This window comes from Apteryx mantelli, chromosome 3, assembly GCF_036417845.1.
Source record: "Apteryx mantelli isolate bAptMan1 chromosome 3, bAptMan1.hap1, whole genome shotgun sequence".
In the NCBI taxonomy this organism is placed as follows: domain Eukaryota; kingdom Metazoa; phylum Chordata; class Aves; order Apterygiformes; family Apterygidae; genus Apteryx; species Apteryx mantelli.
The window spans coordinates 24808439-24825301 of record NC_089980.1 but is presented as its reverse complement, the minus strand read 5'-3'; the positions used below and the strand labels follow the sequence as shown (position 1 = coordinate 24825301).

Genomic DNA, 16863 nt, shown 5'->3' with positions numbered 1-16863 from the left:
CACACACATCATTCTCCAGACATTAAGTTCCTCTTGTGGGCTGGGAGATAGCATTAGACAGGGACTCTCAAGAAACCAGGCAAGAAAAAGACAAGATAGGAGATCCCTATGGGGATGTACAAAACGCATTTCTAGCTACTGAGACCCAGTGCTCACTTTAATTCATCTCAAAGTGTTTTTGGTCTAACAGGCTCCAGAGGGAAATGAAGTTGGAGGAAGGCAGAAATCCAAGGGGATCATAGGAACTTTAAGTCAAAGGTCAAAATCTACTTTTCTCCAGTTTCACTCTTTGCTTCCAAGATATTACAATATTCTCAATGCGCTTGACTGCTTGCCAGTCCTGGGATGCAATCATCAATATGGCCAAAAATCACAACACTTCAAAACATGCATACAACACAACTGCCCTCATGCAATCTGCATAGACATTTACACACATACTTTCACCTTACCCAAACACATTCACACATGACACAAGCACATGTGGAGAATGCGCATAGAGAGAGATGCATGCTCAGCCCACAGGTACCATATAAGAAACAGGTAAGACCATCTTCAGGACAGCAGCATGTTCTTCCCAGTCATCCTCATGCACAGCAGAGTCTTTCAGATATTTTCAACTACTCCAGCTAGAGTTGCTTCAACACAATGCTGAATATGTAGCCTCTGGATTTTTGGAAAGCACCGTGCAAAAAAATGTGTTAAAAAACTGTTGTAATGTTTAGTGCTTCTCCTCCAGGGTTGAAAAGGTAAAAATTTTTGACCTTGAGAATTCAAGTTACCACCTCTCTGACCCCTCTCTAGTAGCAAGTGTGAGAAAGAACATCCCAGGTTTCATGTCTTCACATCTTTCCATGAACAAGCAGTCCCTACAAGCGCAGCCACCAGTCCTGGACTGCTCTCCCACCTAACAGACACTCTCCTCATTGCCACCATCTGGCACTGCATAGGGATTTGAGGAAACAAGGAGAAAGTCACATGGTGTGTTATCCTTGCAGCAAAGGGAATAAGACAGGCTACAAGCAAAGAGCTTTTCTAGAGGGCAAAAGTTTACATGTACAAGCCCCAGATCTGCCAAAATGCTTTCAACTTCAGCAGATGATGGAACACCTGCTCTTAAAGTCTGCCAGTATCCCTACCAGCCTCTCATTTCAATTTGATTTTAGTGGCTGCTTTCCCTCTCTCAGACATACATACACAAAAACATACTCTCTCAAGAAGTAGTAAAATTCAAGCATAACTGGGTATGTAGGGCCTCTTGTAAAGCACTTGGGACTCAGGGAGGGATGGAGCTTCAAAAATTCAGAGAATTATTGCCTTATGCCAAGGTTTGAGAGGGCTCCATCTTTGGCCTCCTTGATCTACCAGTTCTCAAGACAGTCTTACTAAACTCCTATTAGAGCCGCAGTGGAAAAAGCAAGGTGAATACAGGAAAACAGGCAGCAGGGGATGCCTGAGGCTGGGTGATGTCATTTGCACAATAAGACACATTGCAATTGCTAGAGGCTCTTACTCACATCTCCCTCTCATCTGCTATCCTCATCCCTGATCTTACCTATCTGCTTCTCCACAATCAGGAAGTACAAATTCAAGCTCAGGCTAGTGCTGGCCAAGGCTAGTGATATCAGCCAAGACTGGCAGCCACAACAGCGTGTGCACATCTATTAAAACCAACTGAGCATTTGGGAAGTGGAGGTCAGCATAAGCAGCATATGGAGCAATCACCTTAGGAACGCTGGACTGTCTGCGCTGCCTGGGAGTTGTCTGCTACAGATGGAAAAAGCCCAGGAGCCATCACACAGTTTTGGCTTCGAGCAACATATCCTCCTTGTCAGCTTTCCAACCCACTGAGCAATACTGTAAACCTCAGCTCCTCTCCCCACACACGTACACATGACACTGACTCACTCGCTAACCCTCGGTTGCAGTTTTATTCCTGAATTTGCCAGTGGGAGTTGCTGAAGGTGGGATGTGTGACAGTGAGGTAATCCCAAATGGCTTGTGACTACAGCAGCTAAGAGGACTAGCAACCCACTCCAGCCATTTGCCCATTGGCAAACAGAGGTGATGGCAAGAGCTGTTCACTCATGACTTGGACATGCCATCTTTCAAACAAGAAATTGTTAGACCTGGGTCCAGCCAGTGAAAATAACCTTGGGCTGTGGTGATTTTTTTTTTTTTATTTAAATGTTGACTCTTGGTGGTGATGGGATATACAATCATGGGACCATACACAGTCCTCTCCTAAAGAAAGGCATTCCTTCACACTATCTGAGGGCTTACTCAGTTTTTAAACCAGGAATGCAATTAAAGAAAGGGAAATGCAGGCAGGTTACCAGGAAAGATGATCTAACAGTGAGCTCTCTTTACTGGGGAACATAATGTGGCCCACAGAAGCAGTGGAATTTCCCCAGCCAAAAATCACTGAAAAACAGAGCGTGAGCTTACAGTCCAATACTGGCCTGGGGGGAGACAAGATAAGCTACTAAGATTTTTTCCAGCTCTGATTCCTTGGAGCACTGTGATTCCTCTTCGTCTGAAACTATTCACTGGCTACAATTTAAAAACAAAATCAATCCAACAAACATTGGTAAGCAACTGGCTGTCAGTGCCATATCCCACTCCTCCAAAAACGTATGCCCTCTCTGTGACCTTCTGGCAGGAGTTTGCTGCTGAGACCTTGCCAGACTTTGTATATTAAATTACGGTTGGCAATTCCAGATGGATTAACAAAAAAAAAAAAAAGGGAGGGGGGGGAGAAGGGGGTCTAGAACCATCCAGGGGGGTGGGGGGAGCACAGGGGGAACACAAGGAGAAGCTATAAACAGCAGCACCCTGAAGTCCTAGGCACTAGAATTAGGACTCCAAGGTCCTAGTCTCTAGGCTTGCAGTGACTGCAAGTCTGTGAGTCTTCTTGCTATCACATATCCTGGAGAGGGGCTAAAAGACAGAGAAGAAACACATTCAAAATCTGGTCAGAAAGTTGAGGCTGCTTGCACCTGCCTTGATTGTGTGCCCGAGACTCCCAGCCCGTGCACAAGAGCTCGCCCAGGGAGGAGGGTTGCAGTTGTCATTCCTCCTTCCATGGACTGACACATGCAAACTCCATCAGGCAACAACGCTTGGTTGAGAGGCTGAAGGAGAGCCTGCTCCCCAGTGGATATGATGTTGCAGAGGCAGGGGAGACCCTGTCCAAAAGCCTCCAGCCCCTTGTGTGAGCTTTCTCCAGAGAAGGCAGCCTTGCGCTTGGCAGGAGCCTCTCAGCACTGCTCACTGCACAGCGGTGCACCAGGGCAGAGCCCCGTTCAGGACCTGCCTTCCCCCAAGGTTATCCCAAGGGGAAATCAAGGTCTGGCTCTTTGGCCTGGCAATCTTGCAAGAAAGCAGAGCATTTCCAGCCTGGTTTGCACAGAGCAGCCTAAACCAGATTCTCTCTCTAAAGCAGGTCTCTAAGCACAGCCTCTGGCAGGTCACACAGGATGAGCCTTGGCTGTTTGCCATCTCTCGTGCTAGCCCAGACAGTGATACTCTGCTCTCCCCTTTGTAAGGGGGAGCCTTCCTAGCTCTCCTTACTCTTTTCCCTTGCAGGGCCATCAGTACTGAAATCTTTCCTGCTGCAAAAGCAGCACTGCTGGTTTGCCCTCACCCACCCAGCCACGCCAGGCAATTCCCAGTGCCCCCCACAATGGGCCATACCCACAAGACTGGCTCCCAGAGTGCACAGCAGAGCCAGAGCCTCGCTGCAGCAGCTCCCCTAACAGCTGCGCAGTGAGCAAGGATCTCTTTCCACTGCGGGCTTTTCAAGCCACTTACCTGCCTTTCCTCCCCAACATCACCATGCCTGGATCCTTTCTCCCTCTGCCATCCCACCCGTCTTGGCCTTCTCTTCAGTATCTGCCTCACCAAGATCTCAAAGCAGCCCCATTTCCTCAGCTCCTCTCTAATGCTCAGCTAATGGTGCATCACCCACAGCACTGTTCAGATGTATTCAATAAATCAGAATCCAATTACCAGGTTAAGGAAATTGGAAGCAAATGCAATTAGCCCCAGCCCCTCCCACATGCTGTGCCCTCGCTTCCTCCTTAATGAGAACTTTTCTTTTGCAACAGCACTCAGCACCATATCTACACACCCAGGAACAAGGTGGATGCCGTGCCACAACAGGGCATACAGCAAGGGGGCAGCTGAGTCAATCTTCTGTTCTAATAGGGCAGATGGTTAATATCCTTGGTATTAATTCTCTCCAGGAATAGCACACTCACTCTCTGCTCAGCTATAACAGGCGTTTGTCAAGGCTGTCAGCTCCTCTCTGGAAGAAGGAGCATCTGGCCCTTACTACAAGCAGCAGTGTGGTGGTTATTTTTTTTCTTCCTTAAATAAAAGGAAAATAAAATAAAATAAAAAAACCGCCACGCACACACAGCCACACCATCAATAGCTATAGGGCTGGAGAACTGTGCCATTTCAGCATTTTTTCCTAAGCCACATATTTGGATTGGAACAAGGATAATTCATAGAGTTGGATCAGATACCAGGTGTTGGGTTGTTCTGATATGCAAACCTTGGGCACCAGCCGTGATTTGTATCCAGCACAGGGATCCCACCTTAGTCCCCACCTCCAGATATGCCCAGATGACTGCACCACAGTCAGCTCCTGACCCCATCCAGAGCCACAGGCTGTGCCCTGTCCTTGGAAAGAAGAAAACCCCACTGAAACTCAAACTACATGAATCGTGGTGAGAAAAGCAGAATGGGGGAACACATGAGAAAGCAGCAATTACTCTGCTGCAAGAAGCAGATTTCTCCAACCTCTACAGGCAAGCCAGGCTCCCTCCCCGCTGCATCTGACCAGTTCCTGGGAGATAGCACTGAACCCATGAAATGCCACTGACCCAAGAAGTGTCTGCTGCTTCCTCAGAGCAGCAGGAAAGGGAGGAAAGCCTGTCCCAGCTGGGGTTACCCACCTAGCTAAGAGACACTGCCTTCCAATCCTGGTCCTGCCTGTAAACAGCATAGGCCATGTCCCCTCTGCTCCAGGCTGGGAGCTGGAGCTAACATATGTGCAGAGCACAGGCAGCCTCATGCCACATGCTGTCTTTTGTGACTCTGACCATAGCTCTCAGAGAAGGTCTCAGTTTTAGCTCCTAATTCCCAACACCCCCCCCACCCCCCACAAATACTGGTGTACTCCAGCTGCTGGGTCAAGGACAGCCTCCCCTAACCCATGCCTGGGAGCCAACAAGATTTCACATCCTGACCCTACAGTCAAAAATAGGATGATGAGGAGACACTGCCCACACAGAAGCCTTTGAAGGGCTCCGGGAGAAGAGGGAGGAGGTGACCTTTGGTTGCTGGAAGTCAGGAGGGGAAGACCATGCTAGGCCAGCAGCCAGGCACCACTCCTCAGGAAGGACTCACGCAGGCTGCAGACTGGGGCTCTGCAGGTGGCGGTCTGGCATACACTGTGCCCTTGGAGGACAGGGAAGAAAACAGTGCCAAGGGAACCTCAGGGGTATTGCCTACCCCAGCAGAAGGGCATCCAGGCATCACTGTGTCCAGTGGACCAAAGAAGTAAAACCACAGAGCACCAATAAGCTACAGCCGCAAAGGGCAGCTCTTCCCTCTATGAGTTGAAACCCTGATGGTGCTGGAGCAGGCAGAGAAGTAGTCCAGAGAGTTCTTCCCTTCTTCTCACTAGCCACAGTCCCTTATTCCCCACATTAACTCCTCTTTCTGCAGAGGAAAAGAAATGCTGAACAGTTATTTTTATTCCCCTTGCATCATCTTATTGCTTGCTCCACAGAACAAGAGTTTACAGCATCAGCTAAGACTAGGTCCATCATGGGGACGAACTCTCTTGCACACACATGGTAACTGCTGCTAATCACACAAATGTCTTCCTACTTCTCCAGGAAAAATGTCTTTTCCTTTTTTCCACTAGGGTCCTGGAATAATCCACTTACACAGGAAGTATAATGTAATGTTTTCAATTGCTAGGATAGGACTACTACACGTTACAATAAACACTAACAGGAAAGACTCAATCCTAAAAATATAATCCAGGCAGAATCATCCCCACATGTATCCCCTGGGCACAGATAAATGGCCTAGCCCCGCTTAACATCCCAAAATAATGGTCCTGAAGAGGTACAGGGTATCTACCTACATAATGAAGTTTTGCGAGTAAGGTCAGGAGAATCAAAAGGAGGGAACAATACTGCTGTCGCCACCTCTCTCAATTTCACCATGAATCATGAGATTTTCACCATTTCATCATGAACCACCATCATTCAATACTCCTCTTAAAGCTGCTAGTTCTGGATGCATATGAATTGAAAAACAACTCTTTGCCTTCACTTTAAAAATGTTATTTTTCATTTGCACAGCCACTGGTGTGGTGAAACCAAACGAGGCATTATTTGTGACAGCACAAGAGAGATCTGGGAAACAAAATGGTCCTGCAGAACAGAAAATAAAACTCCCTCATCCAATCTTTCTGCCCAAAGGAAATATAAATAAAGACAACAAGTAGCAAAGAAGCTGTCTGAATTCATTAAAAGTCAAAGGTGGTATTAGCAGAGCACGTAAGGAAAGTATATTCAAATCAATTCTCATCAGTGCCTTCTCTGAAAATCAAGGCATGTTCCCAAACTCTGTACGCAGTCTGCCATGCCTCTGACCAGCTAACTTCCCCTAAAAACCCTACAGCAGAGTTTTAGTTCCCCAAGGATACCTGTAAGAACAGCCAACTTATGTTCCTTGGTAAGGAGCGCTACCTGTGAAATGCTCTATGGCCATGGGAGGGGATGGGAAGGAGGCAGAACCTGTAATGTCTTGTATCGCGGACGGCTCGGTCGCTGGGGATCCTCTCGCTCTCCCGCTGGTTAAAGGCATGGAGCCGGTACGGGTCCTCACCACCCTTCCACTTCCGGGCACTCAGGTATCTTCGCTCTTCAAACTGATCCCAAAGGTCATCCCAGTCCATGTCCGAGCCCTGTGCACACAAACAGCCAACCCCATTAGAAAGGTGAGAGAGGGGAGGCTACAAAAGGGCACCCTGCCTGGAGAGCCACCATGCCCCACCAGCACACGCCGCAGCCCTGGGGATTTTTTGGGCAGGGTCAGGCAGCTTCTCATAACATTGTCAGTGGAAGACCTGGTCCATCAGTCTACTAAAACCCCCACTTCAGAAATATTTCTGACTCCAGGAGGAGACAGGTCATTCCCGTGTCACAAGCAAATATCACAAGAACATGCTAACAGAGAGCCTAATTAGGTCTTTAATTTTTTTCTAATTTTGAAATGACACATTAAAGAGAACCTGCCAATTTGAATTTAAACTAACTAATTTCAAACCAAGTTCTAGTCCCTGGTGGATCCCTCTCTGAAACAGCACAGTCTTGGGGAAAAAAAAAATTATATATATATATATATACATACACACACACACACACCCCAAGATTGTTATGCTTTTAATTTCTCTTCCACTGAAAATAAAGGTATTTTACACCACATTCCCCTTCTCCCCCATTACCCTTTGCATAGGTCTGTTGAGAAAGGGATACAAGATTATAGCATCTTCATCAAATACAATCCCATGACAAGTGGATCACAAAGGGATCACAAGAAACATCAAAAATTCAGGTGACACAGAACAGGTATTCCTCTCTCAAATTGTTACTTCCTCCATTAATCAGAGGATCATTTGTGACAAGAAGAGAGACAAACACATCGTGCAGAAAAGTCACTTGCAAGTCAGTGATGGCTCTTTCGAAAGAGCCTTTATTGCTTATATCTTCACAGTTCAGTGATTCCAGGATCAGGCACAGCATCATGGTTAGCCCTAGCCTGGGGCAGAGAGTCCCCAGATAAACTCCTTCCCTGCTCCAGGACATCAGGCTCCCAGCTGAAACCGGGCCCTACCCTACCACCACTCTGCAGGGGATTTCACAGCTATACCCTGGTCCCAGGGACTGATCTAGTGAAGGATCCCAGCAGAAATGGGCTCCAGTACTCTCAGCATGATCTCAGCCCATCTCTAACAGATCAAATTGCCCACTGAGGACCTCACTCTACCACATGGCAAGGACTGTCCCAGCAGGGAGAGGGTAGCATGCTCTTGGTCCCCTTGTGCAGGCCACAGCACTGAACAAAAGGGACAGAGCCACCTTTTGGGGTTACTCTACTGCTCAGACAGCTGTCAAGGGGGTTAAGCAACTCTCAGTGGCATTGTGCATGCTCCCAGACGGCTAACGCAATGTGTAGCTGATAAGATCACATCATTACAGCAGCACCACCTCTTTGATCTCAGCCTATGTGTAATACAGGGAGATTCAAACATTTACAGACATCTCAGCCCCAAAGAAAATTGTGATCTTATCCAATAACTGATCTTTTTTTCTTTTTTTTTTTTTTAAAGTTAACACCATCTCAAAGCCAATTTCGCTTGCTAATAGCACAAAATGAAGCTTTTGAAACAGGAGATTTTTATCCCATAATTGATTTTACTCGCATCTGACAGCGCATTTTCTGTATTAATAAGAGGGGAAGAGGGAGCATAGGCTTCTGCAAATGAACCACCTCCATCCTGTACATCAGCCTCAGCAGCAGGACTGAGCCAGAACTCTTCCGGAGCGGCGTGTCTGCCACCGCCCCAGGTTGACACAGCGGCATCCCCCAAGCATTCAGGGGGCCGGCGAGGCCCAGTGGGGCCTCAAGCACCACGTCAGATAGGATGGCAGAGCCTGCACGTGGGATGACAGATAACACGCAACCAAAGGCAGCGGGAAGCTCAGAAGAGGCTTGGGGCTGCCTCGGTAGCAGAGGAGAGCTGGAGATCCCTTGCAGCTTTGTGCTTTCAGCTACTCACGGCCTTACTGACACGACTGTCCTCCCTTACGACTTCTCCCACTGTTTCCAGCTGTCACTCATCCTGTCAGGCCAAACTTGGCTCTCACTGTTAATCAAAACTGAACTCTAGCACCTTGATTGGCACTGATCTGCTCTCAGGAAATGCAAAGCCTGGGCTGCTGGCTGTAGGGGCTCCCAGATACGGGATCATTTTCCTTCTCCGCTGGTGTAATTCTATGGCCCTCTCAGGAGTTACTCCCGAGTTCACCACAGCACAAGAAACAGCAGAACACACCTTTAAAGCAGTAGCTGCACAACTAATAACACTCCGCTGGCTGTACTTTGTCTCCTCCCTGAGGGCCAGACTCATTCCTGCTGCAAGTCCAGTTGAAACAGAGTCTGCCGGTGGCGTTATACACAGAGCAGATATGGCCTGCGATGCCCCTGGATTCCACCTGCACGATGCCCTAACCAGAAGGTGCCTTTCCGCTCTCATACGGGCTGAGCCAGCACAGCAAGGGGAGAGCAAGACAAATCCTCCCCCAGCCCAACCCTGGCTGCACAATCTTTATTGCCTGCCATTCTGCAAAAGGCAGGAAGACCATAACTTAATTTTCATCTCCCAGGGTGCAAGTACAGTTGCTGACAGTTAGAAAAATCATCTTTTGACTTGTAGAAAGAGTGCATTAGACAGAAGGAAATAAATATGAAGTTCTACTTTGTCATTTTTACAAGCTCTTCACTGCCTATAGCCCCTCTACATGGCCTCTGATGACAACTACAAACTAGTTTGTCTTTTTGGACATCAGTCCAACTTCCTAGTATGCAAAGAACTGAAGAAAGTTATTAAAACTGTAAGGTCACTCCAGTCCATCAGGAGGTTTATGAGCAGAAGGATATACATAACCAGTCTGCAGGCTTTCGAGAAGACTGAAGTATACTGGGTGATAAATACTGTTTACGCTTTTCTAAGGCATCTTGTAAAACATGATTTACCACCACTGTAAAAGATCAGGGAAAAGTGAGCCGATTGCATCTCAGAACCAGTGAAGCCCTAGCTTTTACAAGATTTCATGATGACCCTGGGGGGCCCAGTTCTGTTAAAACAACTGTCAAGGAGTTTCAATTCCTAAATTTTAATGCTGTAAAGAAAAAAAAAAAACTTGTTTGATCAAACTTAATATGAAGATAAATCATTCTTAAAAGCGGCCATATAACACTGAAGGTTGTTGGATTTTTTTGTTGTTGTTAATGTCAATTAAGCCCCATATTATTGGGCAGGCTGCAAAGGAAGCGGACCTAAGCTGGAAGTGGAACTTCTGAAACCATCCAAAGGTAGCTGCAGTTGTAAATAATAGAGGAAAGGAATCTATCTCTCCATAGTCCAGACTTAACTCTCTGTTCCCCCTGCACAGCACAGAGCCACCTGTACCACTGCAAAGCAGATCTAGGCAGAGTTTCCTATAAATCCTTGGCACAGCAAGGCCCCCACACTTGCATGTTTTGCACAGGACAGGAAGGCAGCTGTGGTTATGCAGTGAAGAGGGTGTGCACTGGGCAGATGTCTGATGGCTGGCACTGGAAGGATGTCAAATTCACATGGTGTAATGGCCAGCTGTGCTTCCAGGAAGAGGCAATTAGCTGGATGCTGCGAGGTCAGCCATATGTTTAAACACATCTCAGTTAGCACTTCAGGCACTACAAGGGCACCAGTGGCACAGAGCTGCAGTGTTAAACCCTGAAGTCTGGCCAGATTAGCAAAAGCAGGGGAGCAGCCTTCAGAGGAGTTTTAGATAGGCTCACAAGACTGAACAAGACTTCTGTGCTTCTAGGTCTGGGACAGCATTCCCCAACATGGAGAAGCAGTGCTGCTGAGCTGGTTAGCAGATTGATTCCTGTCACTGTCTACCCTTGTTACTGTCCTGTTATTATCCACTGTAATTCTTCCATCTCCCTGGTGTTTTATGCTCCAGTGTATTTAGAGAAAACATCCATATCCCTTTCAGCCTTTGTTTTTCTAGGTTCAACAAACCAAGCGCTTTTCCTAGTGAGACAGACACTGTTACCCCCCAGTTGTCCTTCTCTGCACCTGCTCCCACATGAGCACATTTTTCTTGGACAGAGGATCACAGGAGTAAATGAACAAACATGCAAATAGCAATTCCTTATACAATGACACCCCCCCCCCATCCTCCACTGAAAATACCTTGTCTGGTGCATCCTAGGGTTGCATTGCCTTTTTACCATGTGTTACACTCTTGGTTCATACCACAGCAAATAATGTACAGCAGTATCTTTCTCTGCCTCAAACACTTCAGCCCACTTTGATTAATATTGTCCTCAGCCCAGGTTCCACTTTTTGTGCTAAGAAAAATAATCAATAGGATGGTTCCTAAAGACTGGTAGCTAACTACATACCTGAGATCAAAAGAGAAGGATATCAAACAAGGATAAAAGCTTATTCTAAGCAGTATCTGGCCACAGCGCTTCTGTTACAGGACAAGCCCATAGACTGGGCTGAACTGATTTTCTCAGCCAAAAACAGATACCTGTTTTTGATCATCTGCTTTCATTCCACATCTCCTGCCTAAATTCCTGCTCCATTATACCTAGGAAATCTCCAAAAGTTTTCCAAGGAGTTGGCATTCTTCAACTGTCAATTCTGAACTTCCTGAGTAGTTAACTGAAATTCAAGTGGGATGCCTGGACACAAACATGTCCCAAACTTGGGGGGGGGGGGGGGGGATCCACCCCAAAATAATGAGAGAAATCAAGACAGTGTCCTTGGCTAAAAAGCTCTCAGCTATCCAAGCACCAGGAGACAGAAGAATTCCTGACCTGTACATAGACGGCTCATCTATTTCTCGGTGCCTGATCCAGGAAGGAGAAAGCAAGTTAAAATGAAAGGAGAAAATCTCTTCACTCATTCAGGGACAGCACATCAGTTATGGGTTACTGGATAAGGTCTTCATTATAATATTTTCACCATGTATTATCACTTCTTCCTCACACTAGAATTCTGTCTTGGGAGTTATTCAACTGATGTGCAGATATCTAAATTTAATTTATTATGATCTAACTCACTTTAGAAGCCAAATTACCCTGCACTAGAAAAGGATCAAGTCAATACTCCACTTGCCTTTCTATTTATCTTCTACAGGGCTCCTCTCTAAGTTTCATATTCATTTTCTCTCATGTACCATTAATAAATTTTAATTTTTTCTTGGAATTAGGTAATTTCTCTTTCAACACTGCAGTTTAATGGTTGGTATTAATTATAGGAAACATAGTCGATGTTTAAAGAGTTTGAGACACTGAACAAGTTTGTAGGAAAAAGAGGAAAAAAATCCACTCCCTGATAAAAACGGGCAGCCTGCCACTCTAAGGAAACAAGTGCACACCAGTCCTTTCCCTCCTCTGAACAGTATCAGACAAAGTCTCTGCTAGAAATCCACTGTTGCGTTTTCTTCTTCACACTTCTCTACATTTCAGCCTCACACACTCCTGAGAATTGATTCTGCGAAGAGTCAAATGTTGACTTCAGCTTAAAGGAGCTGCGCCCAGCAGAGCCCCGCCACTCCCTAGACATTTGTCTCCAGGACGAATCTTGATACACCATCGCAGAGGGTAAGGGCAACCTCAGGCTCATGCCAGGCCCTGGGCGCCCCCCCATCTGCACCCGCAGCCTGACCGCCAGGCTTGCGCTCTGCCAGCTGCACCGGCCTTCTCGGCTCCCAGCTCCCCGTGCCGCGGGGAGCAGCCAGCCCTCACGGCGCCCTGGCAGACACCCTGGTGAGGCTTGCAGGCTGCACGTTACGCTTGATGCGGCGGTAGAGATAGGACATGTTCCCTTTGTTTCTCCTCAGGACTGAGGAGACGTTTCCAGAGCCATGTACAGCCTAATGCAACCCACACAAAATCTGATTTCAGGAGGCGGGATGGCCAATCTCTCTGTCTGGGAGGAAAACGCATCAGGGTCCCTGGGGAGTCAATTAGAGAGCCCCATGGATCGCAAGCGCTCCAAACACATCCAGCTGCATCTCACCATGGCAGAAGCACAGAGTTACAGTAGAGATGTATTTGGTCTAATAAGCCCAGCCACCCTGTCTCTGAACCCCAGCTGCTCCCTCCAATTAAAACCCTGAACTACCCTACTGCAGAGGATGCTTACAAGAGAATGGAAAATGCCTGGACTTATTCCAACTTTTCTCAGATAGGCTAGAGAACAAACTCATTTCAAAGAGGAGCTACCATACTACGCAAGTCGGTGGAGGCTCTCCCAGCTGAGAGCACACTTTGCAAAGGGCCTTCTCCTTTGCCAGACTGCTAAAAATATACACACACCCCCCAAGCCACCGGCAGCCTTACTAACAAAGGCCAAACAACAAAACCCAAGAGCAAGCACAGAGGCAGCTTTTCACTGCAACAGTACATTAAAGATCGAAAACCTCTAAGTGCAAAGATGCACTTCGTCATCTGCCTCTTAAATCATGGCTCAGAAACAAAACAAAAAAAAAAAAAAGAGGGAGTGGTGCTGGGGAGGGGTGGGGGGAAGCAGGTCATTAGCAGTAGAGACTACAATTTTCTGGCAACTGTTAATGCCTTGTTTATGTGGATTTCTATGAATATGACATTTTAATGGCATAATAATTGTGTGATTACAGTACAGCAGGGATCACTGGAGCGGGAACAAAGAATGAGCAGCTCCGACTGATGCCACTGCGGGCCTCCGGCTTCTCCAAGAAAAGCTGTGCCAAGCCAGGTATGCCCAACAACTCTGCCCCCCCCTTGGGGTGGCCTAGGGGGAGACCCACACCATGGGACCTGCAAACAGCTGCCACAACAGCTGCCCCACAAAGCAACCAGCTCCTCTCCTCGCACCACTGAAAAGCCATGGAGCCAGCCAACAAGGCATTTACAGGAGCGTGTTAACCTGCACAAGGGAACGAAGGAAGCTGGCTCGTGGCTCCCCTTTTCCCACGGCTTCTCTAGGGCTGCGGGCTGAACTGGTTTGTCCCTGTCCCCTGTCATCACACCAGCAGCAGTCCCTGCAGCACCCAGCCTCTCTCAGGATCTCTCTCTGGGTCTGATCTCAGCAGCACAGGAGATCAAAACCGGCTGCAGGCCAGGGCCCAGGCCCTGCAGGCTCAGCTGCATCTCAGCAGCAGCAGAGAAGAGAAGGGGCTTTAATTTCACTCATCTCTCTCACACATGGAGATTGGCCCTTGTTTTCCACATCTCTGGAGACACTACCCATCATTGAGGCAGTGGATACATGCAGGCTAAGCAGCAGGTCTGCACAGAAAAAAATCACACATGGGGATGAATACCTCTCCACCACCACATGCCCTTAAATGCAAGTCATTTTAAGGGGAGCAATAGTCTCCCAGCCCAGATGGGTGGATCCAGTTCAGACCAGGAGAGGTGGCAATACCAAGGCTCTCTGGAGGGGCACAGCCTCTGGCCCTTCTTGATCACAGGCCTAAGAAAAGTAGGTAATACATCAGATGAGCGCACAAAAATGTCACACACTACTACAAAGAAGGGGCTGAACCTGAAGCGAGCATAACAAAACAAAGGCAAATGGCTCCCTATCCTCAGGGGAACCTAACCCCAAACACTGTCCAAACTCTCAGCCCTCTCCATGGCATGCATCAAGGTAAGCCCAGAGATCCCAGCTCAGCATAGCATCAATTCCCCCTTGGCTACGTTTCCTGGCAGGGCCTGCCAGGAGAGCAGTTGTAGGCTGTAAGGTCTTTGTTTCAGGGAAGGTTTTTAACCCTATACAGTCCCTGAGATCGAGTGGACATTTTACTGCACAACCTCACCATTTCCCTTCCACTGCCCAAATGCAGACACTTGATCCTTGCCATGGATTGCATTCAACCCTTACTGCTTCTATGCCCTGCCCAGAAGGGATGTTGAACACCTTGCACATAAAACTGTGACAACAAAGGTGCTCACAGGGAGCCCCTGGAAGGCTTGACAGCAAAAGGATCCTTCTTCTAGCACCTCACTTAACTGGCAATCGCAATGCATATCCACACTCGCTATCAGTTTTGTGGCTCAGGGTATGTGCCGCCACATCCCAAATGCCTAGGCTGAGAAAGTGGTCCGAAACAGAAAATTAATGTTTCTGGGAAGCCATGCAGAACTGAAGACATAAAAGGAGCCCCCTCAGTCTGGCACAGTCAGTTTTATTCACCAGCCCCAGACAAGTGTCGACACACTGCCAGTCATTGCGTGAATGCCAGCTGTCTGCCAAAAACAGTGCCTGTCACCTGCAGAGACTGCTGAAATTCAGCTTCTGCTAGGAATATTTAAGAAAGCAGGCACCTTGTCTTTCTTTTAGAAAGCAAAATAATTAGCAGGTTAAAATATATATATATATATATATATATATATATATATATATAGAATTGCATGATTGCCTATGTTACCAGCAAGCCAGTTCCCTCCCACACATCCTTTCCATCTCCCTGCCTCCCATCCTACTCTTCCCCAAGGCTCACGTGAGGATCAACTCCACACCCCATGCATTCACAGCACCAGCTAGAGCAGCCAGGCCAACAACCTTTACTTATCAAAGGGCTGAGGCAGTAAAGGTATTGATGGGGTGAGCTGTCCGACTAACATGCTTTAACATGAGCCGGAGAGACACCCCAGAGCAAAAGGGCATTTCAGGCAAAAGGCCCTGTTTAAGTAGAGCCAGTGGTCACAGTGAGCACAACTGAGGTCGAGCAGTTAAAATTGGACTTAGCCATGGAAGCCCAAATTGCTGTTGCCTGGACATTTTCAGTTACTGCAATAGGGTTACTAGCTCTCTTTCACTGCCTCCAAGACTATTTTTTTCCCCATGATACAAAGTTGAGCAGCTGTTCCTTCTCCAGAGCAGCTGAGGGCAAATAAGGACTATGCACACTACAACCTACCATCCTCTTGCACTGCAGTGATTTCAGACCCCCCAAAAGCAGTACATGGGGTACAGGGTAGTTTAGAAGAAGCACCTTCATCACCAAGACAGTCCTCTGTATTAGCAGTACACCACATGGTACACCTACTGGACACTCTCAACAAGTGGGAACTGTACGTCTAGTCAGACCAGATACAGTGAGTTTTTCCTCATGATATGCCATCTAGAGAACGTGGCAGCAATCCTGAATATACTGTAGCCAGGAAGAAAGCCATTCAGATTATAAAGAATATCCTAATTAAGGAAAAGAGCAGGAATTTAAATTCAAAATAAGACGTGTTAGCAATCCTCCCTTCTCACAGCTTTATTTGGTCACGAGCAATTTGTTCCTGGATAATAACATGAGGAAAAAACTCAGGAGAGGGAATGGCAAAAGGGACAGAGGGTTTCCTGATCAAAGGGAGAAAAAGGAAACTCCAGCCACCCCAGGGGACTTTCTCTAGCACAGAAGTGATGAAATTTCTGGTAAAGTAAGTTAGAACCAGATTCACAGCAACAAAAGGAAGCAGTGTTTCCACACAGCGAGACAGTGATCTACAGTACTCCTTGCCAAAAGGTGCTGTGGATGCAGACAGTTCAGAAGAGTTCACAGGGAAACTGGAGAAGTACCTGGGAAAGGCATCCATTAAAGGTCATTAAATAGATTATTCCCTGAGCTGAAAGTTGGGTGTTGGAAGAATATAGGGAAAACATCACATATGCTTGTCTGCTCTTGCTCTTTCTTGGCATTCACTTATCCTGTTTTTGGAACCTGGATTAGACAGACTCTGTCTGAGTCAGTATAGCTATTCTGCAATTCTTTGGTTCACAAAGCTCTCCAGACCAGATGCCTGAGGGACAGGAACGCTGCACTGCTCTCCCCATGGCCAAGCTCCAGCTAGCTGAGATGCTAAGGAAGATCAGTGGCATAATCTAAAAGCAGCATTATCTAGAAGTGGATTCCTATTCATTTTCTTCTTTAGCAACACTGTTTACTATTTTTAAACCAAGAACTTAAGCCCTTGCTAAAATAAAAGCTGTTTTCATTTTAAGAGCATCAA

General features: G+C 47.1%; 1 protein-coding gene across 1 annotated transcript in view; it reads right to left on the bottom strand.

Moving 5' to 3' along the window:
* Positions 1-16863, bottom strand: part of GALNT14 (polypeptide N-acetylgalactosaminyltransferase 14) — a 169076-nt gene that overhangs the window by 103139 nt on the left and 49074 nt on the right. The window contains exon 2 of the mRNA XM_067294683.1: positions 6825-6994. Coding sequence (XP_067150784.1) covers positions 6825-6994 — 170 coding nt within the window. The remainder of the gene's footprint in view (positions 1-6824; positions 6995-16863) is intronic.